At 40.1% G+C, this 19928-nt stretch overlaps 1 protein-coding gene across 5 annotated transcripts in view; it reads right to left on the reverse strand.

Moving 5' to 3' along the window:
- The window catches only part of adam12a (ADAM metallopeptidase domain 12a), a 345430-nt gene that overhangs the window by 34827 nt on the left and 290675 nt on the right, over positions 1 to 19928 (reverse strand). For all 5 annotated transcript variants that reach the window (XM_087998950.1, XM_043712617.2, XM_087998953.1 and 2 more), the window contains 3 exons: positions 17880 to 17988; positions 9591 to 9789; positions 5290 to 5367 (listed from right to left, as the gene is read on the reverse strand). In XM_087998950.1, the coding sequence (XP_087855076.1) occupies positions 5290 to 5367; positions 9591 to 9789; positions 17880 to 17988 (386 nt within the window). The remainder of the gene's footprint in view (positions 1 to 5289; positions 5368 to 9590; positions 9790 to 17879; positions 17989 to 19928) is intronic.

Here is a 19928-nt window from a genome sequence, read left to right on the forward strand (position 1 = left end):
ACTTAGCAGGTCTGACAGCCTGGGAAAGAGAAACAGAGTAAATATTACAAGTTGAATTTGACTGTTTGAAATTCAGTTAAGAGATATAGTTGAAGGAAACTTGCTGCTGCAATTAACGACTGAAGATCTTACATTTGAAAAAGACATGGGTGAGAGAAGAAAATCGTGATTTAAGTTCACAGATGACCACCATAGAGAAGCAAATCCTTGTTATTTATATTGATCACTTGCAAAATGAGGAAGGCCCTTGCAGGGAAGTAAATTGATTTGCCACTCAACCTGCAGATAACAATGACATGCGGGACCTTCGTAAAAATCTATTTCCTCACTAATAGAGTTGCAGTAATGTTGCTCAGTTTTATATTTCAGATTTCATATTTCAGTAATTTACTTTTGTTTTAGTGAAGAATTCATTGTCACTCATTTTCTGAAAAAAAGTCATCTTACAGAGATTCATTGCTTTCCATTTCCCTTCTGATCTTAGGTCAGATGTTTACAAAACCTGCTTTCATAGCCATATCTCCTTTCTCAGATATAACCCAACTTATCCCGTGTGAATTCCAAATGCAGTTCAATCCTTTGTGTTTGAATACACCTAGGATTACAGGTCTCTCTGAGATGGTAAATAGGCAAAGTCTTTTCCCTGGGATCGGGGAGTCCATAACTAGAGGGCATAGGGTGAGAGGGGAAAGATATAAAAGAGACCTAAGGGGCAACTTTTTTCACGCAGAGGGTGGTACGTGTATGGAATGAGCTGCCAGAGGAAGTGGTGCAACATTTAAGAGGCATTTGGATGGATATATGAATAGGAAGGGTTTGGAGGGATATGGGCTGTGTGCTGGCAGGTGGGACTAGATTGGGTTGGGATATCTGGTCGGCATGAACGGGTTGGACCGAAGGATCTGTTTCCATGCTGTACATCTCTATGACTCTATGCTGTTCTTGCTACAAACTAAGATCTACACTTAGTGCCATGTGACATCAAATGCCATATACTTGACTTCTCCTTTCATCAGCAACAACTCACCAAAATATAGAAATCGGTTACAATAAAACATCAAAAGGCGAAGGACATAGAAAGGACGTTTTGCTGCAGTTATATTAAGTCCTAATTAGACTCCATCTGGATCACTATGTACAGTAATGTTGGTAACCTCCTTAGGCAGGGTATAGTGGCATTAGCAACAGCACTGTGCATATTCACCAGAATGTGACCTGGATCTTGTGGGTTACATTATGAGGAGATGCAACAAAACAGGAAATAAGCCAGATCATTCAGGTAAGAAATTAAGAAACGGAAATGGTGACAGAAGAGTGGAACTCTCTTAATTGAGTGGAGCTCAATTAAATATTTTAAATCAGAGATCTTTCCATCAGGCTTTTCGTCTCTCCCAACAATTCAGTTGGTAATGATAGATTGATGGCACTTTTTATGAGATGAGGCAGGCTTCACAAATTCAATGATATTTTCTCATTTTTTCTCAATTCATTCTTAAATTATAGCTAGTTCATTTGAGAGATCCATATTGCACGTCATTAGGACATTGATGGAATACCACAACAAGATGACTGAAATTCAGAACGATAAAACTAAAACAAAAGATAGCCAATGACGATGAAACCTATTAATAAAAGGAGGATACAACAGATTGGATAATACATTGCCTAAATAATAGAAATTGAAAACTTCAATAGTTGGATGGAAGTCATCTGTTGTTTATAACTAATTTTGATGAAGGAAGGTATTAAAACAGACTATGTGTGTTTGAGATGTTTCAGTGAAGATGATAGGTATGGTGAGACAGAACAGGGAATGGCATAATTTCATCACACTCCCAACTCTTGCCTGATAGATGGTGGAAAGCATTTGTGGAGTCAGATATTAGGCCACTTGTTGCAGGACACCAAGCTTCCGACCTGTCTTTGTAGCCACTGTATTTTTGTGGCTGATCCTGTTCAATTCAAGGTCAATCGTTAATGAACAATTGAAAAATTTAATGACAGTAATGGTGAAAAATTTAATGACAGTAATGTCACTAAAGTCATGGGGAGTGGATTGTACTCTCTCTGGTTGAAGATGGTCATTGTGTGGCACAACAGTTACTTGCCACTTTTCAGCCTAAGCCCAGATGTTGACTGGGTCTGGCTGCGTGAATGGATTGCTTCCTTATCTGTGAAGCAGCAAATAGAATGGAACATTTTACAATTATCAGTTAACTTTCTGTTTTGTGATAAAGGGAAGGCCTTTGAGGAAAACAGTTTAAGATGGTTGTGCCTTGGTTGAGGAGCTCCGGAAAAAATGTGCTGGAGTTTAGATGACTGGCCTCTGATAACCACAACAGAGGTGAGAGCCTGGGAATATTGCAGCTATATTAACTCTTTTCCAGACTCCCCAAAATCAGTTCCCCATATAAGTCACAAGTCAGGAGTACGATGGAATACCGTTCCCTTGACTGGATGAGTGCAGTTCCAATAAAATTCAAGAAGCTTGCCACCATCCAGGACAAAGCAGCCAAATTGATTGGTGCCACATGCACAAATATTTACTCCCTCCACCATGGACCCTCACTAGCAGCAGTGTGTACTATCTACAAGATGCACTGCAAATATTCATCAAAGCTCCTTAAACAGAACCTTCCAAACCCATGACCACTATCACCTAGAAGAACAAAGGCAACAGATAAATGAGACTAACACCATCTATGAGTTTCCTTACAAGCCTTTTATCATCCTGACTTGGAAGAATATTGATATTACTTCAGTGTCGCTAAGTCACTGAAACTCCCTCCCTAATGGCGTTATGGTACTACGTACAGCAAATGGACGTCAAGAAGACAATCCATCACCACCTTCTCAAGGCAAACTTGAGATGGACAATAATGCTCAGGAAGCCAGCGATGCCACATCCTCTAATTGAATAAATAAAACCTCTCTCCAGAAGGTTGACAGGGTGCTCTGAAAGCACAGATTTGCATTGTACGACACAGTGGCAAGAAGTATTGGAAGGCTGTAGAAGGGACACAGTATGGACAGATTGGATTAGGACATTTCTCAGGCTGCTTCCTCAAGCTCTTAGTGCTTGCTTACTTAGTGTCTACCTGAATGCTCACATCATCTGTGCATTACCTTGCCTTGCTTTGCTGTGCCAATTAGCATAGCCACACAACCAGGCAGTCCTGAGTCAAGGGGATATACATTTTACTGTACTGCAGAGTGCAACATTGATCTAATATTGCTCCGTATGCTAGCAGCTTGTCACTATCACCTGCCTATTTGTGGGAATTTGTTTTGCATAAGTTGACTACTCTATTTTCTGCATTACAACATTGATTACACTTCAAAATTGCCTCATTGGTTGGCAGTTGAAGTCATCTGGTAGTTGTGAAAGGAGCCATACCTTTCTTTCTTCCCCATTTACCCTATTCAATTAAAGGGTTAAAGGGTTAAAAAGGGCCATTTACTCATACACACATTTTTATTCACCTTACAGAAATTTACTGCAAGAATGATTACTAAGCTCAACAAAAATAAGAAAATTTAATCAGCAAGCTACAACCCATATCGCTACAGAATGATGCCAACATCCACAGCTACATAGAATAAAAAGTGATCGAAAAATAGAGTCTAAATCTTCATGCCCAATCCCTAGCACATATATGATCAATGAGAGCATCATGTGGCTAACCCCTCCTGTAACAGACGCTGGTGGTGAACTGAAGAGAATGGAGTTGAAGCAAAGTGAGGAATCTTTGGAGCTCCCCGATCCCAAACAGACACAGTCTGTGGGTAGAATTGCTCTCCTTAAAATAACACTGTTTCCTCTTCACTGGAAAGCTCCAGATTCTATGCAGAGGAATTTCAGGCAAAAAAAGTGAAGCAAGAGCTCCAAGGCAGGAGCTTTCGTGGGCAGCATGGTCTGGTACTGACTGACAAACTGATCTATGGGGATGGGGAAATAGGGGAATGACTGAGACACTCAACACCTTTGGGTCATAGCTGATGTGGCCAAGTAGACCAGTCTGCTCATGCATCCATATTTTGTTAGGAAATCTGCCATATTTACAGACAGAAACCAGAAGAGATCAGCAAAAATACTTAGTGTTTAGACTGAAAACAAGAGAAAGCCATTCTGTAACTTTGTTTGCAATAATTAGGATCCTGGATAAGATTGGTGCATGAAGGTACATGAGAAAGGATTAGGGTAAGAGAACAAATGGCCATGATTAATATGATAAAGTCTCCCATATTGTCTTACTCGACAAAAGGGTGCTCTCTCATCAAACAGAGATGACTGATGGTAGTTTAACCTGAGGGTTACCATGCTTTAGGTGAGGGAGGGGTTGAGAAGGAGAGTCCTTCATGGTAACCTCAGCTGGTGCAGGAACCCACTCTGCATTACAAATCTGCTGTTCATGACAAACTGAATTCAGCTAAGCTCTGAAACATTTAAGTCTTATTTTCTTAAGAATCAAACAGTCACCGAGGTGAAAATCCACTGAAGTATTCAGAAGAGAAGTACATTGATTTATGAATCATTCAGGAGTGCAGGCATGCTATTTTAGGATAGAAAATCATTACAACCTAGTCCGATTGGTGAACACCACTTGGATAATGGAGTGAGCTCTCTTGGCTGACTTGGCGTTTTTTGATCCTTCAATCCTACATGATTAGAACAGAAGTTCTATTCAGCTCTTATAACCCTTCTACGTAGATTCAAGGTTGAGATAGAAAATCAATGCTTGGTCCAAAATTATCTTTATAAATTCAGAGCATTTTCCCCCAAAACATATCCATCAGAGAATGAGGCTTGGATTTTAACTTATTCATATCTTCCCTCCTAAGCACATAACAGGGACTTGGGACTTGCATCACAGGGCATTGATGAAAATGTTTGTTACTGTTGCTGTTACTACTGGTTCTTAAATTCTATCTAATATTATCAGAACTGACATTTTCAGTTTTGCTTTGCTAATATTAAATATTCGATAAGACTTAATTTGCAACCGTGGAAATGAATTACATTTACATAACAGTTTGATTAATGTTGTCAGTTGAGAACAAGACTAATTTCAGATGGCTACAAACTTTAAAGAATTGAACATTTAAATTTAAGAATGATCCTACTTCATTCAATCCATCCTTGGTTTTTTACATTGGAGTATGCTTGCATTATATAAGATGAATCTTCACTTGACCAAGAAAAGTAGCTACATGCAGAAAAATGTATGGTTATTTGCATAATTAGGGAATTATTATACACATTTTATCTGCATTGTTGCACAATCTTACCCCTTGGCCATGACATTTTGAAGCACATTCTATCACTCCAAAGACACTGATGTTCTGGCACTGTCGATTTAGGCAAATCTGAGAAAATACAAATGTCTGCATTATTCTAAATAAAGAAAATTGACTATGCAAGTAAACAAAAGAGTGGTGCCTCTGATCAACATTTGAGTTACTTTATGTGAAGCATTCTTTTCTATAATCCCTTGTGGTACAATGTAAATTAATGTCCAGTCCTCATACATCCCTGCTTAAACAACTGGAGCAGTTGCATCATTTGCTTTAATATGGAAAATGACATAGAATGTTTAATTGAAGCATAATCAAAAATAAATATTGAGCCAATGAAACAAATGCATTCAGGAAAATGATCAGAAGAAAGACCAAAGAGTTTATTTTTTAAGAGGTGAGGGAGCCAGAAAGGGTTCCTGAATCTTAGGCAAATCTGGGCAGTTGAAATCAATAATGGGGCAAGGCAAGAGGCTGCACAAGATGCCCGAGCCAGAGAGACAAAGCATTTGGACATGATTTGGGAGGTGACAGGATTACAATGCTAGAAGAGGCTGTAGAGATAGGGAAGGATGAGCCATGAGGGATATAAGGCACAACGATAAAAGTTTTAACTTTGAGGTGCCAAGGTATCTTAGCTCAGTTGGCTGGATGGCAGGTTTGTGATGCAGAGTAATGATTAGATTAGATTCCCTACAGTGTGGAAACAGGCCCATCAGCCCAACCAGTCCACACCGACCCTCCAAAGAGTAACCCACCCAAACCCATTTCCCTCTGACTAACGCACCAAACACTATGGACAATTTAGCATGGCCAATTCACCTGACCTGCACATCTTTGGATTGTGGGAGGAAACTGGAGCACCCGGAGGAAACCCACGCAGACACGAGGAGAATGTGCAAACTCTACAGTCAGTCACCCGAGGCTGGAATCGAACCTGGGACCCTGGTGCTGTGAGGCAGCAGTGCTAACCACTGAGCCACCGTGCCGCCCCACTGAGCCACCGTGCCACCCCCATTGCCAACAATGGGTTCAATTCCCACACTGGCTGAGGTTAGCATAAAGGACTCTCCTTCTCAATGTGTCTTCTCCCCTGAGACATGGTGACCCTCAGGTTAAACCACCACCAACTGTCTCTCTCTCTAATGACAGAGCAGCCTTATGGTTTTGTAGGACTTTAGTAACTTTAGCCAACTCAGGATGGTAGGTTAACAGCTTGATGTGGGACAAGGGATAGGCTCAAACCTCTTCAAAATGAATGGCAAAAATTTCTGCAACACTGAACTTTTTATTTTGCTTTCATGAAGTCAGGTACTTTATCAATACTTTGATGTGATTTTCATCTTTCTGAAATTAAAAAGTTCAATCATGAACAAGGAAACTTAGAAAAAAAAGTGCTGAGGATGAAAACCTTTCTGATTCTGTTGATGGATTAATACAGATAGGAGATGACAGGGAGTGTACTTGAAATCCAATTTATCACTGTGCCAGAACGGTGCTGCTTATACAGTTTAGAAATCCAGTCAAAGACAGGGAAACTAGAATGACAATTGTTACACCCTACATCTGGGAAAAGACTCACTGGCCACAAGCCAGGGACTACAATAACTGGGCAATAATGCTACAGCTAAAACTCTGATTCAAGTTCACATCTAATGAAGTAATTCTCTAAGGCTGGACAAAATACAGTAGGAGGATAAATAATTTACAAATTTAATTTAGTTTGTGCTTTTTACGTTAAGACTGATACAGATTGTGAACATGAGCATAAATCAATTGAGCTGACTGGCCTGTTTCTAGGCTGTACAATTTATATAATTCTAAATGTATTCTACAAACAAAAATGGAGACTGAAAAATGTTTCCAGTTTCAGCTTTTCAAACTCCAGTCAGGTTAACATCCAATGGGTGTTAGACATGAATAGAAAAATAAGGATCACAGGAGGAGTGTTCCTGGCCTCAAACTAGTGAGGTTCAAAAAATGAAATTTTTATGTTCATCCACACAACTGAATTGTCCACCAAGCATAGTGCACAAATGACATTGAAAACTGTAACAGTACTGTAGTATAATCAGTCCTTCCACTTACAGTTATTTAACTTGCTGCACAAGCACAACATGAAAGAAGCTGGAGTAGGGATTATGCACATTGTGCACATTAATTATTAGGATTTGGTTACATTTTCTCCTTCTTTGCTAAAATTAATGTAGTCACAAAAGTTGCTGCACAGTGAACCAATTGAAATATATTATTTTCTTCATGTCGATAGGAAACAGTGTTAGACAGCAACTCAGACTTCAGAAACTAAAGTGAGAAGTACAAAGCAGGAAGAAGACATTCTTGTTTTCCCATTAGGATCACATACTGCACTGAAAGGGCTGGTTTAATTGAGGAAATGGGATCTTATCCATCAGTTGAAGAGATAATGGGTGCCCTATGGTGTCTTTTTTAGGGAAGGCGTACTGCAATAAGTGTCACTCTGGTACATACCAGGACAACAGCAGGGATTCCTCAGGATCGAGGACCCCAGGATGCTGAACAAATTTAGGGCTCAAAGTGTTAATGGTTTCAAACCAATGTACAAATGGCCAATCTGATGCTGGCAACAGGGAGATGCTGGCTGCAGTCCATATGACATCCATCCATTAGGTGCAGCATCGTCGCCGGACTCCCGAATATTGGCAGGGCAAGAATCAAGGGGTGGGGTTGCACAGGGTGTGGAAATGGGGGGTGAGAAGCAATAATGATCAGATGGTCTGACCCTCCCCCTTTCCTGGATCACTTGTTCAGGCACTTAATATATTTAAATGAGCGATACCAACCCCATCCCACAATCCCCTTGGGATCCCAGAGACAGCTCAACACAGGTTTGTTTGTCTCATTTCCTATAAGGTAAGCCCACTCCCAAGGTAATACCATCAGCAGCAGAAAGAGAGACCTGAAAGTGGGTTAATTGCCTTCCTGCCATGATCTTAATTGGTGTGGAGGTGGGAGCACAGCCGGGTCACCACCTGCCTTCCTGCCTCTTGAGTAAATTTCCTATTCCAAAACCCTCCACAAAAATCCACTTTCTAATCCATCCAAACTGTCTACAAAGAGATCAGTAGCCCCTAAAGTGAGCTTTGCCCATATGGGCAAGTGGCAAGTTCAGGGTACAAATGATTTTGAGCATAAATTCTATTGCACAACAGAAATTCATGTAAGCACTGCCAAATGGGTGTCTGCGCTGATATTTTGATGAGGATTATACTTATACTAGGCCTTGTAGTAGTATTCCCATCTAATCCTGAATGTGGTGGCAAATGCTATCCAGGAACTTGAGCAAAGTACAATAAGAGAGGGTGCTCGCATGGTGGGATGTGTTGTCTTTCAGACTGGATGAAACTTTAAGTAATCAAGTTTCAGTCTGTCTTCTCACGTAGATGCAGAAGTCCCATTGAATTAATCTAAGTTAACAGGAGAATTCCTTGACATACAGGTCAACATTTATCCATCAACAGGCCTGATTAAAATAGATTATCTGGTTTATTGTGTTATTACTCTCTGTGTGACCTTGTGTGTAAACTAAATGCTGCATTTCCTAAGCGAAGTTCAGGGCTCCAGTTTCATCACCACCTGAGCAAACACCTCCAACAAGCATTACCGTGCTTTACGGAACCCTTTTCAAACTCTGTGGGCAATAAATCGGGCAGGGGAATTGAATTTTCCTCAAACTGTTGATGCTGAATAAAAAAATTACATGGCATTAAAAATTATTTTGCGATAAATTCTGTGAAGCCAGTAGGAACGGGAACACTCCTCTGACACTACAGTGGCTGTGAACAGCCATTCAGTGTTCTGCTCCTTTTCTGTTTTCCTGGACCTTACCTGAAGGCCTCTGCTGGTGAGCCTAACATTGATGTCTTTGCTCAGAGGAGCTGTGTGTGTTGGCATAATCAGCCCTGGCAAATCAAGCTGATAGCGGTGAAATGGCTTGAGGAACAGCTCCTATCAATCTTCTTGGTTTAGGTATGCGCTGACTCCATGGAGGCAAATCTACCCCAATATATCTTATTAGGTCACAATATTATTTTAGGAAAATGGTCAGCGTTATGAAACTTACAAATACATTGAAAATTATGGCAAATATCAAATCTTTACAGTTATTCAATATTATCAATTTAGTCCTCTGTAGTAATTCCCACTGCAACGAAAGGTCAGTCAACTCATATTTAGCAACACAAAATCTTATCTAAAGAGGAGAATGCTTACTCGAATGAAGGCTCAATAAATGATTGATTATGGCATATTCCTACCTTCCCCTGTCCACATTTGGTGCCTGTTAGTACAAGCCCTGGATCAGGCATATCATCCCCTAGATAGACATGTGTGCCACGGCACAAGATCTTTCCACCTTCTTGCAAGGGGATGTTAGTTTCAATGGAGACTGCATTTGTCCCAATGACAGGGCGGCTCGCTCCTCCCTGACATTGTATTTTTCCACATTGGGCATCTCTGTTAAGAAAAGTAGACAGACTGTATAACTGAGGGCACATTCCCATAAAGTGGAAAGATGATGGCTACAAATTAAACTTCAGAATCCAGAGAATAGTTAAGCTTTGGGAGATTATGTCAATCCATTAACATTAAAAATATCATCTATTGTGGTAAAATACTCAGCTAAATCCAAAGAAGTGATATTTTTATATCTTTGAACATCTTCCAAAATTTCCATTTTGTAAGCAGACCACACAGCACACTGAGAATTCTATTTTTTACTGATGATACACATTACAAAGTGCATTGAAAGGGAAGTACCTGTACAAAAATCCAAATTAATCCTTAATTTGTAATACTCTCTCTATATAAAAGGTTTTTATTTAATTGACAGTTGTTCATCTGCCATCAGAGGATTCTCATTTAGTGTAACATTTCTTTCCATATTTCCTGAACCTGGCTGTTTTGATTGACTAAGTTACAAACAGGCTTCAGTCAACTTAGTTCGTAACTTTGGAAAATGTTCAACTTGCAGTTCATTTAAGTAATGTATAGTCTGAGCTGCCAAATTTACTAGGTAATAAATAAATAATGAGGCTCCTGTGCACTGAATAAACGATTAGGCCTCAAGTGAAGTTGTTCTTGTGCGTGCGGGTAAGATATTTTTGCTGAATCGACAGCTTCTCATATACATATCAGTATTCTGCTGGCAGAATTTATTCAGCCTTCTGCAAAGATGGTTTTGGCTATTACATTTTAAATTTAAAAGCAAATAATCGTGTTTCTCCTGTTAACTGCCGAATGAAATGAGCAGTGCATTTGCCTTTAAAATAAAGCTTTAATATGTTTGTTGAGCTTTATATTAAAATTGCTACGAATTAATCCCATGAGCTGTTTGCACATTCACTTGTTAGTCTTGTAAGACTGACACTATAAAATAGTTGTCATATACCTAAGAATTTGTCTGCAAATATGCGATCAGCCTGTTGATCATCAGTCTCTTTAAAGTATTAGGATGCCTCTTAAAAAGAGAAACATTTTTTGTTTTGCATCTATGGGTACATTTGCAGTTCAAATTTAAGGGAGGGTGAACTTTGCAGTCAGCATTGAAGCAAAGGCTCTTGTTGCTGCCATCAAACATAGCTGTCTGCAAAGATCTGATGATGTTTTGGTTCAAACATCCCACTTTGAAACATCCATTTGAACCTTGCAGCAATTCAAGGCCATCCCCAGGCATCTAGCAGCAACTTATGGCTGGAAGCAGGGCAAATAGCCAATCAATTTGAAGTATTCTCATAATCAGTAGGAAAGTAAAAACACTGAATCTCTTCACTTTTCATTTTAAATTTTACAAATGCCACAGTAAATACTTTGGATAGGAACATGGAATTTAGCTAAAACTAAATTATCTTTGCCATACTTTTAAAACAAAATAGAAATATATGGAGTTTCTTAACATAATGGAGCCACGTGACATTCAACTAATATAAGACTACTCTTTCAGGGTTGTTAATAAATATTGTGAACTAAGCTTGCAGTTAAACTTAATTACACTCAAAAGGTACCACACTTCCAAGAGTTTTAATGGCAAGACATAAAGGGTAAAAGTATAAGCTCTCACTATTCAATTATTTCCATTTATTGCAGTCATGCGGACTTTAATAATGTAGGGGAAATGGAGAGTACTGATAGCTACTGCTGAAAATTTGGGACCAACTTAGCACATGTGGATTGCAGAAGCTGCTGTCAGAGACTGGACAAACTTGGTTTATTTTCACTTGAAAGTCGAAGAATGAGGGTGACCTGATCGATATTTCCAACATTATAAGGTCCATGGATAGAAATGATAGTCTTTTTCTCAGGGTAGAACATCAATTTCTAGGGGATATAGGTTTAAGATAAAAACGGGTAGGAGATGTGTGAGGCAATTTTTTAAAATCTTTTTAAGAGGGTGGTATGTGCCTGGTAAGCAGAGATGTTGATAGAGCTGGATACAAGAGTAACATTTTTAAGAGGCATTTTAAAAGACAGATATATGAACTGGCAGGGAATAGAGGGACACAGACTGCGTGGAGGCAAAAGATTTTCAGTTTAGAAAGGCATCATATGCCTGCATAGTCTTGATGGGCCAAAGGGCCTGTGCTGTACTGTTCTTTGTTCTGTGATGGTAAAACACTGATTTTTACTTTCATTACAATGACAAAGTCTGGGCCAAAATTTCCTCCAGATTATCTAAGATTTTTCACTTAGTCAGTTCAAGTGTTGGCAAAGAATTGTTGATTTTGTAAAATAGGAACAGCTATTTTTAACTGATTCATAGTATAGCTCTGTAATATCTAAAAACAATACTACAAGAAGGCCTGTTATTCTTATCTGTTCCAAAGGTGAAACCAAAGCCTCTCTTTGACTGCTACCATAAAACTCAAGGGGGCAATTTTCTCTGAATAATTTAGCACTAAAGAGCCTCTGAGGTACCACCATTTGATCTGAAGCTAAATCACCAGTTTAGTCTGTGTTTAGTTTAAGCCATCATCTTGAAAAATGACTTAAAGCTTACACTATGAATGACCACCCAGACATTTGTTAAGGGCTGATTGACACATGGATTGCTTGCGATCATATTAATGAATAGTGACTTCACCTAATCTTCCAATAGTGACCCGCTGATTAGGAATAAACAAGAAAAAACACAGAAAATGCTGGAGAAGCTCAGCAGGTCTGGCAGCGTCTGAGAAGACAGAAACAGATGATAACAATTCAAGTCTGATATGACTCCCTCAGAACAAACAGAAGAGGTTGCCACCCAGGTCAGTACAGTCTCAGTCATCTGGAGGAATGCACAGCACTGGAGAAAGAAGATTAATGACATTCTCCACTTCACCAGTGTTAAGTGCCACCATCTTCTCTCTGATATCTCACATTCAATGTAACTCTGTTACTATATCCACCTCCCATATGGCTCATGATCCACTGATCTATAGCCAGGAACACCTTCCCTGACTCACTGTCAGCCAACGCAAACTCCGACACCAATAACCCTGCAAGCCCCCAGCACTGCTATTAACTAGCTCAGGATACCTCCCCACCTGCATCAGAATTATCAGCTATGCCACCCACTTTCATCTCCCCTACAATACACCTCTCTCTCATTTGAGAATGAATACAGCCCCTCAAGGGCAAAATCAATATGGGTGGTGGCCTATTTGATATTCAGCTCCTCACCCTTTACATATAGAATATCCGGACTTAGAATGGCTGCCTGACCATTTCCATGCCTTTGCATATGAATGATCTTGATTTGCTATGCTGAGGCCCCCTGAGTGAAGGCTATCCCCTTTGAGGCCCACTGGCAACCATGGCAAACTTCCTTCCTCTGTGTCTTTGCAAAATGGAAAGGCAATGTGAGCATCCAGGTATGGTCAAAGTGAGTCAGCATTATGACAGTGAGTGAAGAGCCCAGAGATACAGCCTGACCCAATCCCTGAGCTGAGTGTGTGTCCCTAAGCACAAAATATCCTTGCTGCAGCATTACAACAACAGTTACTGGTACAGCCTGAGGTGCAGCACTGAAGTGCAGAAGTGTCCAGTAATTGGATTGGTGATGTGCCTTAAGGGTTGGAGAGGCTGGCACATATCGGATATCAATGCCCATGGATGTGGAATGCATGAAATTGGTGCCCATGGAATATGCCCTGAGATGTTGATGCCCATTGTCCAACATGGAAGTTCTTTGGATCAAGCAGTGAGCTGAATTCTCCAGCTACCTGCTCTGATCTCCATATCAACTTTTATCATCCAGCTTGTATGGTAAGTTTTGTAGATAGAAGTGTGAATATTAAATGCAGCAGGTTGGACCATAAAAAACAATTTAACAATCAATAACCCCCCGAACAATGTGCAACTTGCTGCTGCCAAGTGAGAATCTTCCCATGCTGCTTGTGAAAAGCATAAAAGATGGAATGAGATACTCCTGAAGTCAGGATAGCCTATCATGACTGCCCATCCAATTCTGCCACAAATGTGGCCATAGTCCATGTACTCAGACCCCTATAAGCCCTAAGTCTGAACAAGGTATGTAAAATTACAAATGTTCATTAAAAATTAAAGATTGTGGATTGTAATCAAAAAAGGAATTCATATTCCCAATGTATGGGGTGAGTTTGTAAAAGGTATCAAGAAATAGTGATTTGTCTTTCAAGTACACTCTTGTATAAAAACCTATCAGATGAAATCCTGCCTGGGCCCTGAGAATTATTTTGTACCTCAGCTTCCCAGAGAGGTCAGCACAGAACCACTTTTCACCTGAATTACAATCTGGTTGTTCAAGCTAATTTGGAAATAAAGGTCAACCCACAGGCTGCATTGACATAAAAATTGAAAGCAAGGTCAGTTTATTGCATAAAAGCAAATTACTGCGGATGCTGGAATCTGAAACCAAAAGAGAAAATAGTGGAAAATCTCAGCAGGTCTAGCAGCATCTGTAAGGAGAGAAAAGAGCTGACTTTTTGAGTCTAACTGACCCTTTGTCAAAGCTTTAACAATAGGTCAGTTAGACTCAAAACGTCAGCTCTTTTCTCTCCTTACAGATGCTGCCAGACCTGCTGAGATTTTCCAGTATTTTCTCTTTTGGTGTCAGTTTATTGCATTCTGTTGTTGTGGTTCTGTTCGCCGAGCTGGGAATTTGTGTTGCAGACATTTCGTCCCCTGTCTAGGTGACATCCTCAGTGCTTGGGAGCCTCCTGTGAAGCGCTTCTGTGATATTTCCTCCGGCATTTGTAGTGGTTTGAATCTGCCACTTCCGGTTGTCAGTTCCATCTGTCCGCTGCAGTGGTCGGTATATTGGGTCCAGGTCGATGTGCTTATTGATTGAAACGATTCAATCAATATACCGATCACTGCAGCGGACAGCTGGAACTGACAACCGGAAGCGGCAGATTCAAACCACTATAAATGCCGGAGGAACGATCACAGAAGGGCTTCACAGGAGGCTCCCAAGCACTGAGGATGTTACCTAGACAGGGGACGAACTGTCTGCAACATAAATTCCCAGCTTGGCAAACAGAACCACAACAACGAGCACCCGAGCTACAAATCTTCTCACAGACTTTATTGCATTCTGTTTGAATTTTTCTGTTTTGGGTGTAACGAATGCTTCTTAATGTCACCATCTGGTTTGAAATATAATTTCAAAATTGCACATAGCTTTAAAAACTGAGAGCTCTAGAGTATCCTTCTTGCTGCTTTAATAAATTCATGCATAGCAATCCAGAATTGACTTGGGATATTTTCACAAAAGTATCCGATTGCTGAAATTGGAAATAAATGAGATGTTACTGCTTCAATGTCTGTTCAAAAAGTAATTTTTCTTGGTCAAAAGGCTTTTTCCTATGAGCTATGGAATTCAATCACCAGGGCCCAACTGGAAACATTCTCTTCATGAAAATACCTTCATGAAAATTTTGAATGAACTTTAACTAAACATATCTCTGTGAAAATGATGTGCAGCATTTATGTGCTCAGCCTGCATCAGATGTGCACTGCTTGCTGTAATGGATAGGGGGCCCTGTAGTAGTCCAGGACACCCACCTTGGTCCGATATTATGGCCCCACATTCCACAAACAATTGTTTAACAAGAGTTTCAGGTCTCTTTGGGTAAATGGTTTGCAGCTGATCACCGTTTGTACTGTGTATGCTACAGTTAGTCTTCTCAGGTGCAAAGCAATCAAACCAAGAGTGCTCAAATAGATTTCTTAAGGTTCCCACCCAAATCATACATTTGATACTTGTTTCTTAACTGAACATGGAGCCAGGAGGAGCCTGGCATTCTGGCCAGTGGAATGTTTTCTTTGCGCTGGGCGGGGTGGACTGCTCAAAATGCCAAGATTGCAAGGGGCCCACCCTACCACCACCTCCAGTTCATGACTAACATACAAATGAGGAGTAAATTACTGCAGATGCTGGAATCTAAACTGGAAACAAAAAATGCTGGAGATCACAGGATCATTGCAGCATTCATGAAGAGAAAGCAAGCTAACATGTCGAGTCTAAATGAGGAGTCATTTCAACTTGAAACCTTAGCTTGCTTTCTCTCCATGGATACTGCCTGACTAACCATCAAATGAAGCTTGTGAAAAATTTTGCTGTACTCCAATCATTAGCTTTTTTAGATATATGCAGTGGGCTTATGACCTGGCTCACACCTACTTTCACTACTATTTAACTTCCAAATCTTTGCATTTCCTCAAAAATTATGATTGTTCAAATTTAAATTAAAAATGTCCCCACGTCAAACATCTTGCTGCTTAAGAATATAGATATCCTTGCTAGTTCAGCACAGAAACTAGTTTTTTTGAGGGCAATATAGTGCCAACTGCTGTAACTAACCAGAAAACCGGCAACCTGAACAAAACCATCAATCTGAAGAAGGGTCTCAGGACTTGAAATGTTGACTCTGTTTTCTCTCCATGCTGCTAGACCTACTGAGTTTCTACAGCAGCTCCTGTTTTTGTTTGCTTCAGATCTCCAGCATCCACAATTTTGTTTTACTGTTTCAATCTGAACTGCTGGGGGAGAATGGAACAGTCTTTTCACTAATTGGTGTCGGCTCCTAAAGAAATCTGATGTTATTCTTTGGTAATTTGATCTAAGCTGCTTGCAAAATCAGGCAGCAAAATGTAGGCAAAAACATTAAAGTTCTGGGGAAATTAGGGAATCAGAGTTGGACATCTATAAAAGATTTTCTGGGAACTCGAATAAGTGGATAAACGGCTCTATTGCACTAATAGAAAATGAATCGTTACAGAGATAGAACTAATGTGAGCCATTGGAAATTTGAATGTCATGGATGGAAAGTAAACTCAGATTAGCCAGAACAAGACATCATACATATTTAATTAATTTTTAAGGAATAATGATTTTGTCATTGCAGAAAATCAAGACTGGTGGAAAATTAAATGCTGGTTACAAATAATATAGGGAGAAAGTGAGCACTGCAGATGCTGGATTTCAGAGTCAAAGAGTGTGGTGCTGGAATGAGACATTGGGGAGTAAGGATGCCTACTTGCGGAAGGCTTCAGAGAACATCTTCAGGACATATGCATACAACAACCCCACTACCCCGTGGCCGAACACTTTAACTCCCCCTCCCACTCTGACAAGGACATGCAGGTCCTGGGAATCCTCCACTGCCAAACCCTTACCACCTGACATCTGAAGGAAGTACGCCTCAACTTCTGCCTTGGGAGCGTCCAACCACATTGGATCAATGTGGATTTCACCAGTTTTCCCATTTTCCCTCCACTCACCTTATCCCAGATCTAACCTTCTAACTTGGCACCACCCTCATGACCTGTCCTACCTGTCCATCATCCTTCCCACCTGTCCATTCCACCCTCCTCTCCGATCTATCACCTTCATCCCCAACTTCATCTCCCTATCGCATTCCCAGCTACCTCCCCCCCAGCCCCACCCCCTCCCATTTATCTCTCAGCCCCTCTCATTCCTGACGAAGAGCTTATGCTTGAAACGTCGATTCTCCTGCTCCTTGGATGCTGCCTGGCGGGCTGTGCTTTTCCAGCACCACACTCTTCAACTACAAATAATATAACCTACATTACTTGACAACTGAACTTTATGGCTCTAAACACAGCATCATTTACCACAGGCCTTTAAATTAAAAAAAAATAAGAACAGTGTACGAGAATAAAACACTTCACAGATACACTGTTCCTAGGTCACAGATGAAATAAGGTAGAAGAATTATATCACAGCTAAATAAAAAGCAAAACAGGCCTCCACCCTCTAGTTTACTTAAATTTATACTCATCTAAAATTCTCATAACAGGTAAGAGGTACTAACACTTCAAAGATGAAATCCTCCAATTGTGGGGCAGGTAGTATATAATAAAGTCACCCGATATAACAAAATCAAGTGATGTGTGCTAAGTAGGGAGTAGATCCAAAGGCAGTGATGAAAAACACAAAGCTAACAGGAAGTTTGTACAAGTTTCTGTACATTTTATATGTTTTTACATACAGTAATTACAGAGCGGAAAAGTCTTCAGTCAACTGTTTGTGTCTTGAGAAGATGCAAGATGTATGTTTGTACCTGATGTCACACTTTGCAAACAAACCAGTCGAGTCCTTCCCACAATTACCGTATGGGTCACCTGCTGAGTTAACTCTTTCAAAGCAGATTCCAGGGGCAGGTTTGGCACCTGAAGGAGTTGGAATAATTTCAGTTACTTTTATGAATACATCTCAAGATGAACAAAGTGCTAAGAAATGGACCTACCTTTCATCTTATACCAATGACAGAGCTAAACTGGTGAATTATGGAGGAATATTGTTCACTTATTAGAAATGTATTTGGTGTAAGGATTTCATAAATATAACATTTGATTTATGGACATTAGGTACAGAAATTAAGCTTTTCATATCTATTTGGAACAATCTCTGATCAAAATGAACCAAAGAATCATGTCAAGAACCATCTATTCCTCACTAGTTTCAAGTTCACATCATGGTAATATACGCTGCAAACGTCTTACCAACTGGAGTTAATACCACTTCATTAACATCTGTGCCTTTGTGTAGAAAGGCTGATTATCAGCCCTGAAGATAGCACAACCATTTCTCTAAAGATCCTCTATAATAATGACAGCTGTTTTAGGTAGACATTTGTTCCTGGATGAGAAATTTCCAAAAGCCTTCTGACAAGGTTGAACATAAAACATTATTGCGTAAAGTAGGAGTTCATGGTATAGGGGGCAACATATTAGCACAATGAATGATTGGATGCCAGGCACGAAAACAGAGAGTATTCAGATTGATGTGAGTAAGTGAGGTTCCTCAAGGTCTGTGCTGAGCCCATTATGTATTATAATTTATATCAATGACTTGAAGGACTTGTGGCTAAATTTGCAGTTTGCACAAAGGTAGGTAGGAAAGTGTGTTGTGAAGATGACATAGCAAAGATACAGATCAATATCGATAGGTTAGTGAGTGTGCAAAAACTTAGCAGAATAACCAAGTATTCCTTAAGTGAAACAATTGCACAGATGCCACTATCCCATTACCAAGTCACCCTTTATTTACGTGCGCACTGTACATGGTGTCTCGACTGAGGGGACCTTCTGTCAGCCAGGGTTCCCTGATTGACCCAGATTAACAACCCCAATCAAGAATCTCATAGTCAATGAGATCCATCTGGCCATGGTTCCAATCATTACATCAAAGTTTATATAAACTGCAGAATTCCAGGTGCAGAGAGATTGAGGTGCTCTAGTGCATCAGCCACAATGTGTTATTATGCAGATACAGCAATGAATTAAGAAGGCTAATGGGATGCTGGAAAATGAAAGTAATAGCAAGGATATTTGGCTTCAGTTATGCAGGGCAATGATGAGATCACACCTCGAATACTGTGCGCTGTTTTGATCTCCTTATTTAAGGAAGGATGTAAATTTGTTGGAGGTAGTCCAGCAGAGATTTACTAGATTTATGCATAGAATAAGCAGGCTACTTTACAAGGAAAGATTGGATAGGCTGCAATTGCTTTGACTATATTTTTTGAAGAGTGAGGGATGATTTATTTGAAATTGATAAGATCTGAATGGTGTTGACAAGGTGAATATGGAAAGGATGTTTCTGTTTGTTGGTGAGTCCAGAACCAGGAAACACTGCTTTCCAATTAGGGATGATCCTAGTAGAAGAGAGATGAAAGGAACATTTTTCTCAGAGAGTTGTGTGGCTTTGGAACTCTGCCTCAAAAGGTGGTAGAAATGGTTTCATTAAATTTTTTTTAAGGTAGAGATAGATAGGCAAGGGAATCAAAGGTTATCAGAGGTAGATATGAATTCAGAATACAATCAGAACAGTCATGACCTTATTGAATAACAATGCACACTTGAAGTGTTGAATGACCTACTCTGCTCCTAAGTTATACAGAGTCGAGAAGTGTGGCGCTGGAAAAGCACAGCAGGTCAGGCAGCATCTAAGGAGCAGGAGAATCGATGTTTTGGGCATAAGCCCTTCATCAGGAATTTTAGGATGGGAGGGGGGTGGTGGCTGGAGGAAGGGGGCTTCTTCCCCCACATTCCTGATGAAGGGCTTATGCCTGAAACATCAATTCTACTGGTCCTTAGATGCTGCCTGA

This window comes from Chiloscyllium plagiosum, unplaced genomic scaffold (assembly GCF_037043375.1).
Source record: "Chiloscyllium plagiosum isolate Xiang-an unplaced genomic scaffold, Cpla_swu_hap1 HiC_scaffold_22, whole genome shotgun sequence".
NCBI classification, from domain to species: domain Eukaryota; kingdom Metazoa; phylum Chordata; class Chondrichthyes; order Orectolobiformes; family Hemiscylliidae; genus Chiloscyllium; species Chiloscyllium plagiosum.